Raw genomic sequence first — 20035 nt, 5'->3', positions numbered from 1 at the left:
TGTTGTCAATGTTTATTAAGTGTGCATTTATAGCTTCTTATAGATTTTGAAGTTAATGTTTCCTTCTAGATGAATATGTCTGAAGTTTTGAGCATTCACACATCACTGTAGTGAATAATAATGCTCTCTAATTGCATAATTCTTTTTCTCAGAGATCTTAAAGCACCTTATATATTACAAAACCATGCAAGTTAACACCTATATAAAAAGCCAGAAACTAAATACAATCCAGTAAAATTTTAATCAAGGAAGAATGGGAGGCAGTATTGTGGCATGGTAAGTAAAGCTGCTGCCTGTAGCACCAGCATCCCACAGGGGCATCAGCTTGAGTCCCAGCTGCCCCACTTCTGATCCAGCTTCCTGCTAATGTGCCCAAGTGCTTGGGCCCCTGCACCCACATGGGAGCCTCCATGAAGCAGATGGAAGATCTCTGTCTCTCTCTCTCTCTCTCTCTCTTTCTCTGAATTTCCTTCTTCCTCTGTAATTCTGCCTTTCAAATAAATAATCTTTTGAAAATAGATTTAAAAAAGAAGAAAATGGGTATGACAAAACTACTGTTGAAAACTACAACTCAGTCATAAAAAAGAATGAAATCTTGTCTTCTACAACAAAATGGATGCAATTGGAGAATCATTATGATTAGTGAAATAAGCCAGTTCCCAAAAGACAAATGCCATATGCTTTCTCTGATTTGAGGTAGCTAAAATCTAGAGTATAAAAAGTACTGCATATGAGTGAGACTGACATCTTGAGATTTGATTACTGTTAATTGTCTTTGCCTAAAATGAGGAGCAGTGGTCTTTACACTTCCTGCTTGTTGACTTCTTTGCTTAGTGGGGGACTAAGCTTGTGACTGATTATAAATTAAATGGACAATACGTTGTCTCAAAAATTGAAACAAGGCCGGCGCCGTGGCTCAACAGGCTAATCCTCCGCCTTGCGGCGCCGGCACACCGGGTTCTAGTTCCGGTCGGGGCACCGATCCTGTCCCGGTTGCCCCTCTTCCAGGCCAGCTCTCTGCTGTGGCCAGGGAGTGCAGTGGAGGATGGCCCAAGTGTTTGGGCTCTGCACCCCATGGGAGACCAGGATAAGCACCTGGCTCCTGCAATCGGAACAGCGCGGTGCGCCGGCCGCAGCGCGCTACCGCGGCGGCCATTAGAGGGTGAACCAATGGCAAAGGAAGACCTTTCTCTCTGTCTCTCTCTCTCTCTCACTGTCCACTCTGCCTGTCAAAAATAATAAAAAAAAATAAAAAATAAAAAATAAAAAAAATAAAAAAAATAAAAAAAAAATTGAAACAAAAATAAGAAAGGAAGAAAGAGGAAGAGAACATAGGAGGTATCATTATGTCTTAAAAACTGTATAAATGAAATATATGAAATTTATTCTCTTTGTATAAACTACTTTTTTAATTAAAAATAATAAATCCATAATAATTACGATAGAGGCAAATGAGGATAAAGTCGCTACTATAAGCCATGGATTACTTTTGAGAGGAGTGTCTCAAGTCTCAAAACTCATGCGAGGTAATTATTGCTATCACTATTATATACATACACACAAGAAAGGACTAAGAATTGAAGAGGCTGTGGGAAAAATTCAAAGCCTTCAAGGTGCTACTACTCATATACAATAGCCTAGAATTCATATTCATCACTCACTCCACATTCCTCACTTGTGGCCATAGTTCTACTAAAGATTATATATACATTCTGCAGAAACTATCCCTAGAATGTTTGCAAAGTGTTATTATCTTTGTAATTTTGATGATAATAATTTCAATAAGATTTATGGAAATGTCTCTATGCCAGAGAGAAGAGTTGAAATTTCTAAGAGTGAAATGATTAGTCAGTGACAAGTATCAGGTTTACAGAAGGGTAAATACTAGAACCAACATCTAAGTCCCATACCAGTAACTTTTTGTCATGTTGTAGTAAAATATTTCTTTTCTAGCTAGGTGCAAATATGCCACGTAGGTAGTGAACACAAAACAATCAGAAGTGAAATTTCTCCGAGGCTGGAAGGTATAAAGTAAGATTTGTCATTTCCTAAGTGTGGGAATTCTGGGAAGAGCAGGACCTCAGGTTAATCAAGGATCTGCAGTTGACAGGAAGGAAGGAAGGTAGAAAAAAAATTAGGGCAGTGGGAATGGAGGGAGACAATGTTTCTGGATTTACTCAACACAAAACAATGTTTTCCAACTAAAACCTGGAGAAAAGTTTTAATGTTTTTTTTTTTTTCTTTCAGGAATTTTATGTTCCTTTAGTTCATTATTCATTTTAAACTCAGAGTAGCAGAGAGAGAAAAAGAAAGAGATCTTCTATACTCTGGTTCACTACCCAAATACTTGCAATAATCAGGGCTGGGCCAGGCCAAAGTCAGGAGCCAGGAACTCCATTCAAGACTCCCACGTTTGTGGCAGAAACCCCTATATTTAGGCCATATTCTGCTGCCTTCCCAGGCACATGAGCAGGAAGCTGGATTGGAAGTAAAGGTGGGACTCTATCCCAGGCATTCAGATACAGTATGTGACCATCCTAAGTGGTGGCTTAATTCATTGTGACACACTGGGGGAAGCAGGTATTTACAGTGAAGACAGACCCTGAGGAAGTTAGAGGTGAAGAAGAAAAAGTTCTTAATATTTACCCCGTTTTTATTTAATTTCAATGTTGATATCTGGTACATTATGACTTTTTGCATTAATTTTTATTTTTAAAAATATTGCATTAAACAAATAATTTTGGCTGATGACTTTTTTATTTTCAACACTATCTCATTTCTGTCATTCCATGTACTCACTCTTCTAGGGCATACATTGTCTTCCAGGAGCTTTCATTCCAGTAGGGATACTTTAATAGACAATCTGTTATAACTGAAAACAATGTTGAACCAAAACTCAGAAAAAAATCAGTTTATGTCTTATTTCTACCTAAAGGTTAAAATAAATCATTCCAATTCTTGTCTGGTTTCCTATAATACCTATACCCCCAGTAGTCATAGCACTAGAAGTAATTTAAAAGGCTAGGTGCCATATGGCTTAAAGAAAATTAAGGAATTTTATTGGTCACATAGCATCTACCATGTTAGTGGGTATCAGACAAAGTGCTGACTGAGCTTGGCTAAGAAATAAAAATGTTCATAATGATTTTAGAAGGACCAATATTAGAATATTCTCCAGATGCCTTCAAATTCCATTCCATCCAACATTAAGCCAACTCACATAAAGGAAGTAGCAAGTGTGAAATTTTTAAACATCATTTTTAGGAGCCTTTTATCCTTGTATATAGCATAATTATTAAAGCCACAATAAATATGGCATTATATTGTAGAGCAAATGACAGGTATTATTTACTCTAAGGATGAATTGGAGGTATGTGAGATAAAATAACTTTGAAATACCTCCCAATCCAGCCTTACAGAGAAGGCCTTTTTCTCTTGTACCTGAGTCTCAACCAAAGCTTAGTTATAAGGGTAGAGTCATAAAGGCTGTAACTTGGAAGAAGGAAGCAGCCTGTCCCACCAATGGTCTATGAAAAACCTGGAGTACACACACACACACAAAAACACAGACACAAGAGAGAGAGAGAAACAAGAATGACAGAAACATGTGTATCTTCTTCCAGGGAGATTATGGGAGAAGAAATGATTCCATGGAATCAACAATGCATGGAGTGAGACAGTTCTATGTTCCGTCTCCAGGTAAAAGTGCCAGAGGAGAAACATATGTTGGAGATACTGAGTGCAGAGAGCAGAAGGGCTGCAGAAAGAACACTGTGTCCTTATGGTAACCAACGTGGAGGAGCCACAGCCAAGCGCACCCTGCTGTCAAGCAGAGGGAAGGCTTCCTTTTGACTTTCCCAATTGTGTAAGAAACTTTCCTGGTTTTCACAGGATCATCTCAGTGTTAACACTGAAATTCTCTTTTCCTAGGAAAACCTTCAGACTCAAACAACAGTTGCATCATATTTCCCAAGTAGAAAGGACTCAAGGACACTGTGATTCTCAGGGGTCTGGTATATATATGTTAGTTGACTTAACACCATTGTCCTTTTGTGGAGTAGACTAGGATAGTACTGAATGAGGAAGCCTCGTGTTAGCATTTTGTCATGGACAGTGTCGGCAGGGGATGAGACATGCATGTGGCAGTCAAAAACCAGAAGTTATGCAGTAATGATGTGACAAAGTTGGGTAGGAAGAACCCCCCAGTCCCATAGAAAACAAAAGAGTAGATCGAAAGTAGAAAATTCCTCAAAAAAAAATCCAAGACGTTCCATGTGGATTTGGAGCTCTCCATTATTTTATGTTCCTTCAAGGACATGGTATGTACTCTCATACACCTAAACATCCCTTTGGGGAAAAACTATGTGTAAGATTGTATAGGAGGGCCGGCGCCGTGGCTCAACAGGCTAATCCTCCGCCTAGCGGTGCCGGCACACCGGGTTCTAGTCCCGGTCGAGGCGCCAGATTCTGTCCCAGTTGCCCCTCTTCCAGGCCAGCTCTCTGCTGTGGCCAGGGAGTGCAGTGGAGGATGGCCCAAGTCCTTGGGCCCTGCACCCCATGGGAGACCAGGAGAAGCACCTGGCTCCTGCCATCGGATCATTGCGGTGCGCCGGCCGCAGCGCGCTTACCGCGGCGGCCATTGGAGGGTGAACCAACGGCAAAAGGAAGACCTTTCTCTCTGTCTCTCTCTCTCACTGTCGACTCTGCCTGTCAAAAAAAAAAAAAATAAAATAAAATAAAAATAAAAAATAAATAATAAATAAATAAAAATAAAAACTGTAGTTCTGAAAAAAGGGAAAGGCAACTTGGGAAAGTGCTTATTTTTTATTTTATATATTACATTATATATTATTTTATATATTATTGATAAATGGAGGTTATCCTTTTTTTTATTCCTTAACTTTGAAAATTTGTTAAACACAAACTAAAAATGCACAGAATACTTAAAGTAAAGGGATTGTTTAAGATTAACTTGCCTGTTTGTCTGTTTGTTTGGCAATATGTAGTAGATACAGGTATATAAGGAAAAAAATAGGCCATAAAAAACAAAGAAGTGTAACTTCTTTGGAGTGTGATATGACATATGCAGCATTCAAAACTAATACTTATAAAAATTAACACAAACACATGTACATATCTACACTCTAAGGTAATATATGGATACCTCTGAAGTCCTGTTCTTTTTGAGACTCTTATTTCTCCTGAGGAGGGTGAACCTCCCAGCATCCTATTTGACTCACTCTCCAACACTCACTCCCACTGCATTCCCTACAAGTATCTCAAGTTAGGATGTACAATAGGCACTTCAAGTCCCAGCTAAATTAAATCTAATTTAATTGTCTCTATTCATAAAATCCTTTTAATTTGTAAGATGGTGCTTTTAAAGTAATTCTTAGTTATCTACATTCATTTTTAAAGGCTGATGGACAGAGATATTCCCCCTGCTGATTACCTCTCCAAATTCCTGCAACAAATGGGGCTGATGCAGCTGAGAACTAGGAACCCAAAATTCCATCTGGGTCTCCCCGGTGAGTGCAGGAATCTGAGTAGTTGAACTGTCATCTGCTGTCTTTCTTTGTTTTAAATTTTATTTTAGTTATACAAGTTTCATGTATTTCATATACACATATTTAGGAGCATAGTGATACTTTCTCTCATCCCCCTTCTCACCCGCATTCCAACCCTTCTGCCTCCTCCTCACCTTCCTATTCTTAATTTTTACAAAGATCTATTTTCAGTGTACTTAATGAATGTATATTTAACCCTAAATTAAGTAAAAGAGTTCAACGAATGGTATGAAAAAAAGAAAAACAAACAAACAAACAAACAAAACACTGTCCCTCAATGGAAGAGATAAGGGTTGTAAATAATCATCGAATCTCAAAATGTCCATTATCACTCCAATACACTACATTTTAGTGACTCAGATTAGGGAAAACATGAAATCTGTTTTTTGGGGACTGGCTTATTTCACCTAGTATAAGATTTCCAGTTGTGTCCATCTTGTTGCAAAAGACAAAATTTCTTCATTTTATTTTTTACAACATCTGCTGCCTTTCCAGGGTGTTATTGTAAACAAAGCAGTTGGAACTGTTACTAGATACTCTGTTATGACATGCCAGTGTTCCAAGAGGAGACTTAGCTCTTACACCAAACTTCCACTCCAAAATGGTATGATAAATGACTATTACAATGTTTGGAACTTAGTAGTTTCTTAGTAAACATGCTGATTATAACTCTGATTATTAATATCTTTATTGATTCCTTCAATTTATTTTATTCCCTTCAATATTCAATTCGTTGACCCTCCACAATGCCTGCCACTCATATCCCAAGGTCTTTCTTCTTTCCCATTTCTATTACCATCACCCTCTCATTAGTTCTCACCTGTTATTTCTAAACTATTCTAACTTATTTTACCTTAGATAAATTCTCTGTGCTTTGCTGTGTATCATACTGTGCATGCTGTGGTAGACTAGAGCTCAAAGCAGTGCTTAAGAGCTTGAGCTATGGATTTAAATGGTCTCAGTTCATCTGACCCTAATATTTTAGCCAGGCATTAAGCAAATTATTTATCTATGACATCATCTATAGTATCACCATATCAATAATGCCTGTTTCATATACTTTTGGTAAGAATTAAGTTAGGATATATGCGTCTATCACTTGGAACTGAGTCTGACACATTGCAACGATATTAGGAAGCTTCCAAAAATAGAATTAATAGTTGGAATGGATATGAAATTAAGCCACTATCCTATATTTATGCATTTATTAACTATTTTTTAAATTCTGATTTAATGAAAGTTTTTGTAAATCAAATTAGATGCTAATCTCACATTTTATGCTTTGTAAATAGATTATACTAATTAACATATCTGCTAGCAGTTTATAGGAATGCCCTTTGAAAAATAAATTTGCCAAGTAAGAATTAGTATTTATTCAGCATTTGCCAAATGGATAGACAAACAACTCACTGCTTAAATTTTGATTGCATAAATTCACAGAGACTTATACTCTTTGAAAAACTAATTTCATATTTTATAATTCAATTACTGATTACAAATAAGAAATGAAGGCCAAGAAACGTGAAGTCATTTGCCAAATGTCACACAGTCATTTTATTTCCAACCCAGGGAATAAAAGAAGGGTCTCCTTCCTCAGTCTCATTTGGGGTTCTTCACATGTACTGCTGTTGTCAGGTTATATTTGCTGATTTAATAATTTTATATACCATACTTTATATTGAGAGTTTTCATAGAAGAGATTACTTTTCCTCCTAGTGCCTCTCATAGTCCTCTCTATACAGCATCTTTCAAGTAAACTTTTATTTTATTTTTTTTTAGTGCATTGCCTTTTTTTTTTTTTTTTTTTTGACAGGCAGAGTGGAGAGAGAGAGACAGAGAGAAAGGCCTTCTTTCCGTTGGTTCATCCCCCAAATGGCCACTATGGCTGGCGCACTGCCCCGATCTGAGCCAGGAGCCAGGTGCTTCTCCTGGTCTCCCATGCGGGTGCAGGGCCCAAGGACTTGGGCCATCGTCCACTGCCTTCCTGGGCCACAGCAGAGAGCTGGCCTGGAAGAGGGGCAACCTCGACCAGGCCTAGACCAGGTGTGCCGGCGCCGCAAGGCGGAGGATTAGCCTGTTGAGCCATGGCGCTGGCTTTCAAGTAAACTTTTATGAAATTATTAAATAAGTATATGTATCACATACTGAATAAATGGTAACAAATCAATTATTTATAGGAACTGGACAAGCCATACTTTTTAACATTCTTATGATGTATCTGATACTGTGGTGTCATAACCTTAATTTGCAAATACGTAGGAGCATTTGCTATGAAAAAAAAACAGGAAGTAACAGTATTTTAACAATTAATCTAGAAATTCTGAGGAGTCAAGAAATGAAGCCCAATACTCCAAGAAATATAGCAACTGTATGTGTAAATATGGATCAGGCATCGTAAAATGAGGGAATGTGTTCTAGGATTTGAGGAAAACGTGTTCTAATTTAAACTATTATCACATACTAGCCCTTGGTTATTTTTTAGACAAATGGATTTAGAATCAAGATGAAGCGCCCCCAGCTATCCCTGTCCCCTCTGCAAAAGCAGAAGGAGCCCTTGAATCCAGCATGTGCAGTAACTTACTTCATTCGTTCATCCCATATTTATAAAATAACAATTATGCACCAGGAACTGCACTAAACTCCAAGAACTTCGGTGACAAAGACAGAAAATTTCCTTGCCTCAAGGAGCAATATTGTAATCAAAGGCATTAATGGTATCCAAGAAAACAAAGAAAAAAGTAAAACAGGGTGATATGATGTGGAGGTGCTAGCATGTATGGGGATTAATTCACAGCTGCTTTTGAGTGTCAAGAAGGCCTTTCTGAAGAGGTAATTGTTTTTAAAACACATCAATTAATTCAATAAAACTGAAGCTTAAGCAAGTGTTTAGAGGAGTAAAGGAAGATGAGAATAACTGAGCTACAAAGGAGCCAATTACAGAAGAGGATGCTACAGAGCTTTCCAGCCATTTACTGACATTGGGAAGCTGTTAAAGAATCAACGGGAAAGAAAATGTGTACTTCTGCATTCTACTACCATTACCTATCAGTAATAAAGGGCGTATTGGAGGAGAGACACACTAGAAGCTGGGACAGAAGCACAGGGACAACTATGCTCATGTATTTAAGAAATAACTGGAAGAAGAAAACAAGAAGGGGTGAAGAGAAGTGGGATAAGTCTTAATTGACAGAGAATTGGAAATGTTAAGGGAAGAAATTAGGATATACCTAGGGGCCAGCACTGTGGCATAGCAGGTAAAGTGGCCACCTTTAATGCCAGCATCCCATATGGGCACCAGTTAGAGTCCCAGCTGCTCCACTTCTGATCCAGCTTTCTGCTATGGCCTGGGAAAGCAATGGAAGATGACCCAAGTCCTTGGGCCCCTGCACTCATATGGCAGACCCAAAAGAAGCTCCTGGGTCCTGGCTTTGGGTCAGCACAGCTCCAGCCGTTTCAGCCAACTGGCAAATGAAAAAACGGATGGAAGACCTCCCTCTCTGGCTCTACTTCTCTCTGTAATTCTATCTTTCAAATAAACAAAAATAAATCTTATAAAAAAAGATATACTTAGACATACTACATTCATGACTCTTTAACTCTACTTGTGCTGAAGTCTTCTGTGTTCCTGCCTGTCTTCCCCTTCAGGGAATAAGTTGTCTACATGTCTTGTCCTTAGTTTATGGCACTTGCATTTATATTTTTTTTCCAAAATATTTGCTACACACTAATCACTTCTTATATATTTTGGGTAAATAATTACTGACTAAAATAATAACTTCACATGCAACCACATTTTTTGCTAGGAACGTTTATCCACAGTGCCTTGTGTGATATGTAGAACCATTTCATTTTTCAGACAAGGAAAGTGAGACTAAAAGGGGAGGAGACAACCTTCTTGCAAGCTCTTCATGTTGCATTTCCTCTCCAAACGTTAGTAGCCACATTAATGTGTCAGGAAGGAACATTCAAGCAGTGATGACCATTCGCCATTCACAGAATTTCCCCATCTCCTTCTATTTTCTTGAAAATAACCTTTAAAGACAGAATTATCATACATATTTGACTCTTCAAATATGACTTTTGCCATTTATAGAACTAAAGGAAAACAGAATGATGGTAGATTCAACTTTCCATTTCAATTTATTTTGGGTTCCACTAGGCTTGATATGCTTCAACAAATATTTTCTTTTGAAATAAAGATCACATTCAATGGGAGGCTTTCTTAAGTTATTCAGTGACATGTACACCAGCACTGCAAAACTAGCATTTTGCAAACCAAATGTTAAAGTAAAATCTTAATTATTTTGAAAAATATGCATCTAATGTATGCTACATATTCTAAGTAAAAAGATAATGCATAATTTCAGACATATATATCTCCGTAATTTCAAAAGAAATGTGAACTTAGAAAAGTGAAAGCTTATAATGACAGAATTTAAACAAGATTAAACAAAATTTTCAATGTCTACTTCCATTTACATCTTTTTTAGGTAGCAAAGGACATAGTAACATAGAATTTTTATTTTCTTCTTTAATTTTTGTCAGCAGTGTGTATTGACCTAGGGTTATTTGCAACCCCCACTCCCTTACATCCCTTTACTACAGAGATAGTAAAGCATGGATTAGAACCACCTGCAGGGAAATTGAGCAAGAAGGCCACTAAACAAGATGCTGGGGATCACCTCCCCACAGAGACACCAATTTGGACATCTCTTCACACACTAGGTCACCTTCACAAGAACTAAAGAAGCCAGGTGAGAGACCTCAGTGCCAGTTTTAGTATAATAATAAGGAAAGATGTATTAAAGAAGACAAGGAAGAAAGAGCTGTCCATATCATCCTTCTCCAGCTCCAAGTGGCACCATGTGGAAAGAAATCTTGTCTTCCGCTAGGGGGAATAATAGCGAATTAATTCTATACCTTAGACTTAAAATCCAGTAGCCACCTACTATGAAATGAACCAATGCCCCAACAGTGTCCCATGGTCCCATGGTGACTGCCCGGACTTGTACACAGAATTTATGGGCCCTCTTTAGCCAGGTGACCAAGTGACAATTTATGCCACCTCCATCCAAACTCCAGTAGATAGCAGATCAAGACTCTGGGTACTAACTAGTAAGGGAGGGAAGGAAACTTAGGACCTTACCTTGAAGCTCCAAGCTGATCCCACCACAGGGGCAACCAATATGTGATAAAAACTCAAAAGCCTCTATCCTCTGACCAGTGAATTTCAACTTATTTTGTTGAACAGAATCTTGGGAAATGTTTCATCATTCTGGAGATGTTAAAAATACTGGCAACTATCAAAGTGATGATAAATTTGGAAGATGCAAAATGACGCAGATGCATGGGCATGAACACATTAGAATACTCTTCTAGCTGACAGTATATGATCAAATTGTAAATGATAGTGGAGAAGATGGATATTGCAAGTGTGAGGCCTGTGGAATGTACGGAAATGGAATAATGGAAATGGGTACAAGAAAAGTGATCATTATGAGAAGGTTTGATCAACAATGGCAAATACGTAAAAGTAACAGCTCAAGGAAACTATCACTAAGAGGAGCTGTTAGCTAGAGAATAAAAAGGTTGTTCCTTATAGTTTTGTTGTGGTGGTGGGGGGCAAGTCAAGTTGAAATTGTTTGCTAAGAGGAATAGAGTAACAAGAGAAAGAGAGGGAGAAAATGAATCTAGAATATTTGTATTTAATGTTCCTTTTAACAATAGTCCAGAAATTTTGATACATATATATATATATATTTATATGAATCCATGTTACATTAATTTTTAAGTAAAATACTATGGTGAAAGCTTTATTTAATCATGGAGAAATACTGTCATATTCTTTTCAGCTCAATTTTCTCACAAAGTAGGGTAAATACATAAATACTAATAGTATTACTGTGTATTTTTAATTTAACAATACAGATAAAACACAGAGCACACAGCTTGAGGCATAGTAAGCACTTAAAAATGTTAGCTGTAATTATTTCATATTATTATTATTTGCTATCAATCATCTTTCCTTGTTTCTGCCTCTCCCTAAGGAATATCAATTATCTGTGGGTTGTTGGTTTATTCCCTGCTATGTCAATTGTACCTTAAATCTTTTGTAGAAATTTGCCCTTTTCTCTCACACTAGGGGAGTTTCATGTTTATAAGCTATATTTTTAATTTGATATTTCAATAAGGATTAATATTGTGGTATTTAGTTTTGTTTCCATCTTTGCTCAACTCTTCCATCTTCTTTATCATCAAATCCAACTTCTTCCTAGGACACTCAAATCCATTTTCATTGAAGCCATGCCTTCCTCAATTCTAATGATGTTAAACAGAATCCTGTCACTCTCTTTTGGATCGTCCAATAGCACAATTTCAGATACTGTTCTATTTTTGTGTGCATGTCTCCCGAATGATTGTGTTTTCCTCTTATTCTATAGAATTTCTTCTTACAGTTCATGTTGATTTGTTAAGCTGTTTATTTTTTTTTTATTACCCATCTTCAGAAAAAAAAACACTAGGCCTTTGTCACTGAACGAACCTTGGTATTTCTCTCAGTCCACTTAGGACTGAGATTTAAGCTGAGGAGAAGATGAACATGCCCAGTTCTGCAGCCAGTGTTAGATTGCCTCATAGAGGATGACTTGCTGTGGTCTCTTCCTCCACCTCCTTCTGGTTGGTTCTTCACTGGTCCAAAATGGCATCATGAAATCACACTTATTAGCAAGCATGGTCTGCCCATTTTTTTTCAATTTTAAAAAATATTTTGTTTTTAACTGATATATAAATATGTATATCAAATGGGGTACCATACAATGTTTCTATACATGTTTATACTGCATAATGCCCAATATGGATAAACATATATATCTCAAATATTTAACATTTTATAGTGAAAACATTCAAAATCCTTTCTTCTAGTTTTTCTTAGAGAAATACATTTTAGTTGATTTATATGATTCTGGTGAGGATTATCCAACCCAATCACCACACATCACTGCCAGATTCCAAAGCCTTACCAAGACTGAATATACGAACGCCAGTCTATATGGCTAGTTTATACAAGAGATCTTTAGAAAGTACATGGAAAATTCATGTTATGAAAAATTATAAATGTATTTCAGTTTTTACATCAAAAGAAACATATTTAATTCCATTTTCCCATGCAAGGAAGTTAGAAGCATGTCCAGTCCAGAAAGACAAGCAGCAATTCCTATAGCCATAGACCCCAAAGAGAACTTAACTAATAACTATAAGAGGGCCGGCACCGTAGCACAGTAGGTTAATCCTCCGCCTGCGGTGTCAGCATTCCATATGGGCACCAGTTCTAGTCCTGGCTGCTCCTATTCCAACCCAGCTCTCCGCTGTGGCCTGGGAAAGAAGTACAAGATGGCCCCTGCACACACATGGGAGACCTGGAAGAAGCACCTGGCTCCTGGCTTCATATTGGCACAGTTCCAGTCATTGTGGCCATTTGGGGAGTGAACCAACGTAAGGAAGACCTTTCTCTCTGTCTCTCCCTCCCACTGTCTGTAATTCTACCTCTCAAATAAATAAATAAATTCTTTTAAAAAAAATGGCTATTAGCTTCCCTAACTTTAACTCCTGCTTCCAAATTAAGATCAAGAGGGAAAGCCAGATATTGACGCTAAACCAATCACAAGGGATGCATTGCCTCTTGTTAGCCTGCAATTAACTTTGCATCTCCATAGCCTTTAGTCAAGGAATATCTGAAACCACCCCTCTTTTCCCTATAAAATTTTCTCACTCTTCTCTTTGCTTTTTTTTTTTTTTTTTTTTGGACATGCAGAGTTAGACAGTGAGAGAGAGAGAGACAGAAACATCTTCCTTTTTCCATTGGTTCACCCCCCAAGTGGCCGCTATGGCTGGCACACTGCACGGATCCAAAGCCTGGAGCCAGGTGCTTCCTCATGGTCTCCCATGATGGGGAAAGGCCCAAGGACCTGGACCATCCTCCACTGCACTCCCAGGCCACAGCAGAGAGCTGGACTGGAAGAGGAGCAACTGGGACAGAATCTGGCATCCAGGCCAGGACTAAAACCCAGGGTGCCAGTGCCACAGGCAGAGGATTAGCCTATTTAGCCATGGCACTGGCCCGAGAGTAATATATTTTAAGGAAAAAAAAGCAATTTAGACCATAAGTTAACATTTTTATAGCTTTGTTATTAAATTTCCATTTGCCTCATAAGAGTAGTATTAATTTTTAGTCAGTTCTAGTTTCCAATGCTTATTTTATTAGTCTTCATGGTTATTTTAGTGAAAAGTTAGGAAATGTTGCTTAGGGCTAGCATCTCATTCTAGGAGTATCTATAATACTCCTAACACTTATATTCTACTCTGACATGAGTTTTGACACACTAAATTCAAAGTTGGTAATATCTTCCTAAGACTGGCAACATTGATTCTACCTCCTTACATATGTATGAACACACACACACACACACACAGTTCTAGTGATTCATAAATCACATTATCTAGATCTTGTTTTTACTTTACTAAAATTTTTCCTCAAATATATCTGTATTTTAGACAACAGAATTAACCATAACCAAATGTCCTGAACCACTTGGCTGTCTAATAGATCTTTTATTAATAGGACTGCCTCTAATAAAAAAAAAAAGTTTATTTCCCAATTCATGCTGCTAATAGTATTGTGCCTTTTATAAATCAGTTAAAAATCCAATATTTACACATATCCTTAAAAGAAGAAAGGCAATGAGCTATTTAAGTCAGTGAATAGGCCTTCTTTTTGGCTCTATCAACTGAGAAAATTTAAGTTTCACAACTTGTGGTTGCTGCGTGAGAAGTCTGTTTTTCATTATCTGATTTTCACCTCTGCATCCAGACTCCTGTCCTTGAGATATCAAGTTATTTAAGAGTGGCTCTCTGTTATTCCTAGTAATGCAGCCTTGTTTTTATATTGTGCACTCCAAAGCTCAGTGTGAAACACTTATCCTACTTAATCATGACAGTGTAGATGCCAGAAAGTATACAGTCAAGCATCAAGGCAGTGAGGATACAGCCCTTGGAGAGGAGGAAGCCTGGCTTCTTGGTTTTCCCCTGCAGCCCCCATTGCAATGGACTCCCTTGAATAGTCACATGTGCTTATTACCTCAAATAACCAATTTGCATTCTGCTCTAATCTGAAATCATTTTTCTTTCTATCTACATCTCAAAGATGTGTTGGATATGCTGACAAAATCAGATTGTTTTAATCAATTTGATGATGTTAGCATGCTTTCTGAGGCATTTGACTTGAAGATTTCCACTGAGATATACCCTCCTTTGAGTTGACATTCACATTGACTCAGGACTTCCCTTTTTGAAGCACATAGCTAGCCTGAGGTCAGCCAGCTTGGCATCATGCTAAGTCCTCTATCATTTGATTACCATGTACTTTGATTTGATTCCCTCAGTATCTATTTTATTAAGTGCTAACAGTTGAATCACTTCAATGACACTAATCAATAATAATTACTGACAATGCAAGCTTTAGCAGTAACTATTGGCAAGTGCTTGCTGTGCACTGGGAACTGTGTTATGGGATTATATCTCACAGTAACCTCATGAAGCAAGTAGAATTACTGTCTCCATTTGATAGTAGAAAAACTCACTCTTCAAATAATTTACTTTTTTTTTTAAGAGGAAATCAAAATAGCAAGGTGTATTAGGGTAGGGACATCCGTAAGAATGGGTGGGCACCTCTCCAGACAGAACCTGAGAGAGAATGCTCAGTTGCTCAGACTGGGGAAGAGCGAGGTTACACGGTTGAGTAGAGAGAATACACCTGGGCAGGCCAGGCGGGCAGCTCAGCAGAGAGGCAGAGGGCTGAGCACGCAGTCTGGTTGAGGCTGGGATTTTTAAGGGGATAGGTCTTGCCTTCCCTTCCCCCTCTCCTTCTCCTCCCAAACAAAGGACTTTTTGGATATAAATACGAAAAATTCCTTTCTGAGTTTTCCCCCTGAAGTTATCAGACAGGGGGAAGCCAGGCTGACATTGACTCACCTTAGAGGAAGGATGGTTATTGGGTAGAAGGGGCAGGGCATTTGAAGTGCAGATACTGGGCTGCTCCTGGAAGGTTATTGGGATGACTTTGAGATGTGGATGCTGGACCTAGATGTCAACTCCTTAGGCCTTTGTCACACACACATAAGCTCATTTCTGACTTCCTACCTAACATTCCCCCCTCAAGAGGAATACCCATAGTTCTTTTTGGGATAAATGGATGGAGTTCTGTCTTCTGTAGCTACTTCAAAGCTGACACATGGGCGTCGAGATGGTTATGGGTATTTCCTCTTGCTATCTCTCCTATGGTTTGTGACAGTGGCCTTGGAAAGACTGTCCTGCTTGGTCCAGAGGGCTGCTCAGGTTGTCCAGTGGAATGGGCTGCAAGCCTTGTCTGATGATCATTTGTAGTTTGACAGCTTTTATTCTGTTAGAGACAAAATGACAAAGGCATTAAAAACACACAGTCCAAAGAGAAGCAGCAGGATTACACAAGTTATAGGGTCAAGGAGAGGAAATATCCAGTATTTCCATGACCAGATGTCAAGCCAGAAATCCTAGCCCTACTTGGCCTGGTCCTGGAGCTGTTTGGCTTTGTCCAGGAAAGTACGAATTTGGGTTTACCTGTCCAGTCTTATTGACCCAAAAACAACATTCTTTCTGGAACATGGCGTAGATACTTCCCTGAGCAACAGTTATCATGTCCAATATTTCTTTCTTTCATAACCTTTTGTGACTGCCACACACTCTCTTCAACTTACTTGAAACATTCCATCATTTCCATTCCAGTCTAGAGTAAACTAGCCATCAGGATGAAGTCATTCTTACAAGCCATGTCCATTCTTTATTCAAAGGACTCCTTCCTTCTTAACCTTCCTTACCAAGAACACTCTTTCCTTCTTAACCTTTCTTACCAAGCGCACATTTCTATACTTGTGATGTTTTCCATAGAGTCTGGTTGGCTCTTTCTACCTTACTGGAAGACTGAGGTCTCCATGCAGAGTGAAGGTGCAGGTTATTCCTAGGGCCTTGCAAATCACTTCTGTAATCTGGGAGATGAAGGAAGGCCCATTGTTGCTTTGTAATGATTTTGGGAGACCAAAGCGTGGAATAACTTCCTTCAGGAGAATTTTGGTCACTTCCTGAGCTCTTTCAGTTCTGGTTGGGAAGACTTCTACCTATCCAGTAAAGGTGTCTATAAGTACAAGCAGGTACCTATATCCTTGACAGAGTGGCATCTGTGTAAAATCTATTTACCAGCCTTCTCCTGGGTAAGTTCCCTTTCACAGCATAGGTTTAATTAAAGGTAGAGGTCGAGACTCCTGGGAGTTATTTTCTCTTGTCCTTACCTAGTTCTAGAGCTCTGGTTAAGGTGATCAGTTCTGCTAACTGAGCAGAAGTTCCTGGGGGTAGAGCACGAGTTTCAATAACGTGCCATGCTATAACTATTGCATACCCTGTGAAGCAGGTTCCATCCCTGATGAAGCTGCTTCCATCTGTGAACCAAACTTCATCTGTGTTAGTCAGAGGGCTGTTTTTTGGGTCCTCTCTGCTGGCATAGATCAAGTCTATAGTCTCAGTACAGGAGTGGAGGGGACCACTTTCCCCTGAAACTGGCATTAAGGTAGCTGGATTTAAAGTGGAGCAATGCATTATTTTTACCTGAGGGTTTTCTAGAAGGAAGACCTGATATTTTAGTATTCTACTATCTGTGAGCCTTACTGCCCTTTTGCTCTAATAGAGAATTTATTTGATGTGAAGTATAAAGGGTGATATCCTGTCCCAATGTAATTTTAGAAGCCTCCTCTGTCAGCAAGGCAGCTGCTGCTATCATCCTTAGGCAGTGAGGCCATCTTTGTGCAACCATGTCTAAGGTTTTAGAAAAGTAGCCCGCAGGTTGCTTAACAGGTCTCAGATCCTGAGTTAACCCCCTTAAGGCAACTCCCTGCCTCCCAGTGACATACAGCTGATGGGGTTTCTCTGGGTTTGGCAGTCCTAGTGCAGGGGCTTTAGTCATAGCATCCTTTCGCTGAGCAAAGGCTGTGGTTTGCTCTTTCTCCCAAAGGAGGGGACTCTGCTTTCGCTCCCTGTTGAGAGCCTGGTTTAGGAACTGTGCTATTCCCCTCTATCTAGGAACCTGTTACCTGTTAGGGAAAGGCTGGGACTGCCTGAAGTTTGCAGAAGTAGCAATTTGCTGCATAGTCCATATCCTCTCTGGGGCTGGTTTTCTCTCCCCAGGGGTGAGGATAAGTGTTGAATAATTAACACTCTAATGGACTGGCTAGGCTTTTTTTTTTCCTCTGGATAACTAGTAGCTAGTTTTGCTAAGAAGTTAAGCCAGTGTACAAGACTAGATTCTCAGGCTGGGAAAGGAGACTAACAAATCATTTACATATAACCATCTACATTTTGGATTATTGTGCATCTCTCTCAAGAGATAGGCCCTTTAAGTCCTCAGTGAGGATCTGTCCAAACAGGTGCAGTACTATTTAAGTTAGCTGTTACTAAAAGCCCTGTTTTTTTTGTTTGTTTGTTTGTTTTGTTTTGTTTTGTTTTGTTTTAGAACATCTGAAATTTTTAATCCTTTCTTTACAGGTTACCTAGACTGCTTTTGATTAAGAAAACTGTAGAAAGTTAGTAACTGCCACGAGCGGACGCCAGGCGGTGGCACGTGTCAATTTTCCACAAAGTCCTGCTTTGTGGGGTGTCCGAGGCACTGCTCAGGGTCTCTGCTCACATCGGCTGGAATCATCCATGGCAGACTTTAGTCCACAGGTCACTTCTCCCCATATTTCTTTGTAAACTCTTCAGCATTCTTACAGAATTTTTTACGGTCCTTAGAGTATTCTTCAGCTAGGTCAGCCCGAAGCGGGTGCTCGGGCTGGGGGTCGTTCACCAGTGCTATGAGGGACTGGATTACTTGGTTGGTTTTGGTTGCTGGCTTCCAGTTTTCAGCACTAATTACGGGCAGACAGACCTGCCCCTTTTCATCAATGTTTGGGTGATAGATCTTTGTTTTAAATGTGATCTTCGGTGGTTTGAATGGGTACTCTGCTGGAAAGTTGATTTCTATTCTGAAGGCTCCCTTGTCATATGGAGGGTTGTCAGGAACAATAAGCCCTTGCCAAGTCAATAAATTAGCTTCATCAACCTGGATGTTATGGAAGTTTTTCATTCCATATTTGCGGATCTCTTCAAGCTCCTTCATCAGCCTCCTGCTGGCCGCCATCTTGGACCTCGTGCTGAAAGCCCTGTTTTTTAGGAACTGCCAGGAAGGGCTTTCTAAGCTGAATACTATTTGGATAGACTTTTAAGGCCTGGCTGTGTGTGTGAGGCCCAGACCTATCCATGGGGTGCTAAAAAAGAATTGCAGGAGATGCAAATCTCCTTTAAGGGAGGCACCCTGTTGACTTGCATTACATGGCTGGACTAGGAGGAGAGCTGAATAGGAGGCTGGTAGAAATAGGCAATTTACATTTATTTCACTGACCCTAGGCCATCCCCTCAATAGCAGTGGCTAGAGTTGGAAGCTGGGCAGAGGTTGGGCAGAGCCAAAGGCTTTTTAGCTCAGGGCCACAGGGTCTGTGGTTCTGAACCAGGAGTCCTTCGACACCCAGGACAGTTCTGTGTCCAGTGCCTTGCTCTTGGCAGAGCTGACAGAAGTCAGTTTCTGTCACGATGGCTGCTTGCCCAATGCCCTGGCTCCTTATATTGGAAACAGGTGCCATTTGGGGTGCACTGGCCTAGTTGGGTCTCCTTGATGGCAGATTGCCAAGCTAAGCAGCCATTGATTGGCCTGTTCCCTATCATTACATTGCTCTTGCTGCTAGCTTGCTCCTCGTTCTCCTGATCTCTAATAAAGTAGACCATGGAGGCAGCCTCTATGATGTTAGTCAAGGGGGTGCTCAACCCATCCCTGATTTTTAAAGATTTCTTTAATATCATCGGGTGACATAGAAAACTATGGTCATGGGCAAATTCTGACACTTAGTGTTTTCCTGTGAATTAAAACTGTGCCCGTGAGGAGAACCTTTTAAGTAAGATCAACTGTAGTGACCTGTTTGTATATTTTGAGGTCATCAGTCTCTTTCCCTCAGTTTGGTTTAAAGGGGGGAGTTCTGCCCATTTACGATGTACACCAAAAATCAATCTAGCTGTAACATTATTTCATAGTTTAACCTCTTAATTTTTTGCTATGCTGTTTGGTCCTCTATACTGTGGCCAAGCATTATTACAGAAAAGGTTAGTCATCCTTTATATAAGGTCTGGGGGTCAAATTGTACATCACAGTGGAGAGTCCTGCAGAACAGTAGTAACTTCCCTTCTGGAAGAGCAAAGAGGAGAAATGAGGCAGTGAGTCGGGTCTCTCTGGTTGCTTAGCCTAACTTCTTGGGCTTTCAGATTTAACTAGCGTTTAACCAGTACTTGCTGCATACCCTGAC

At 39.4% G+C, this 20035-nt stretch overlaps 1 protein-coding gene across 1 annotated transcript; it reads right to left on the bottom strand.

Annotated features, from left to right (window-relative positions):
• Positions 1-18331: 18331 nt before the first annotated feature.
• LOC133748526 (ubiquitin-conjugating enzyme E2 L3-like) lies at positions 18332-18822 on the bottom strand. The gene has a single exon (XM_062177382.1). The coding sequence runs from the start codon at positions 18820-18822 to the stop codon at positions 18370-18372; it is 453 nt and encodes a 150-aa protein (XP_062033366.1). The 3' UTR covers positions 18332-18369.
• Between the last annotated feature and the right edge of the window lie 1213 nt (positions 18823-20035).

Source organism: Lepus europaeus, chromosome 2, assembly GCF_033115175.1.
Source record: "Lepus europaeus isolate LE1 chromosome 2, mLepTim1.pri, whole genome shotgun sequence".
Classification (NCBI taxonomy): Eukaryota; Metazoa; Chordata; class Mammalia; order Lagomorpha; family Leporidae; genus Lepus; species Lepus europaeus.
Note: the sequence above shows the minus strand (reverse complement) of the source record. Positions and strands in the feature narration are given on the sequence as shown.

Coding starts and splice junctions, on each gene's coding strand:
- LOC133748526 (XM_062177382.1), bottom strand. CDS start 18,822: ATGGCGGCCAGCAGGAGGCTGATGAAGGAGCTTGAAGAGATCCGCAAA.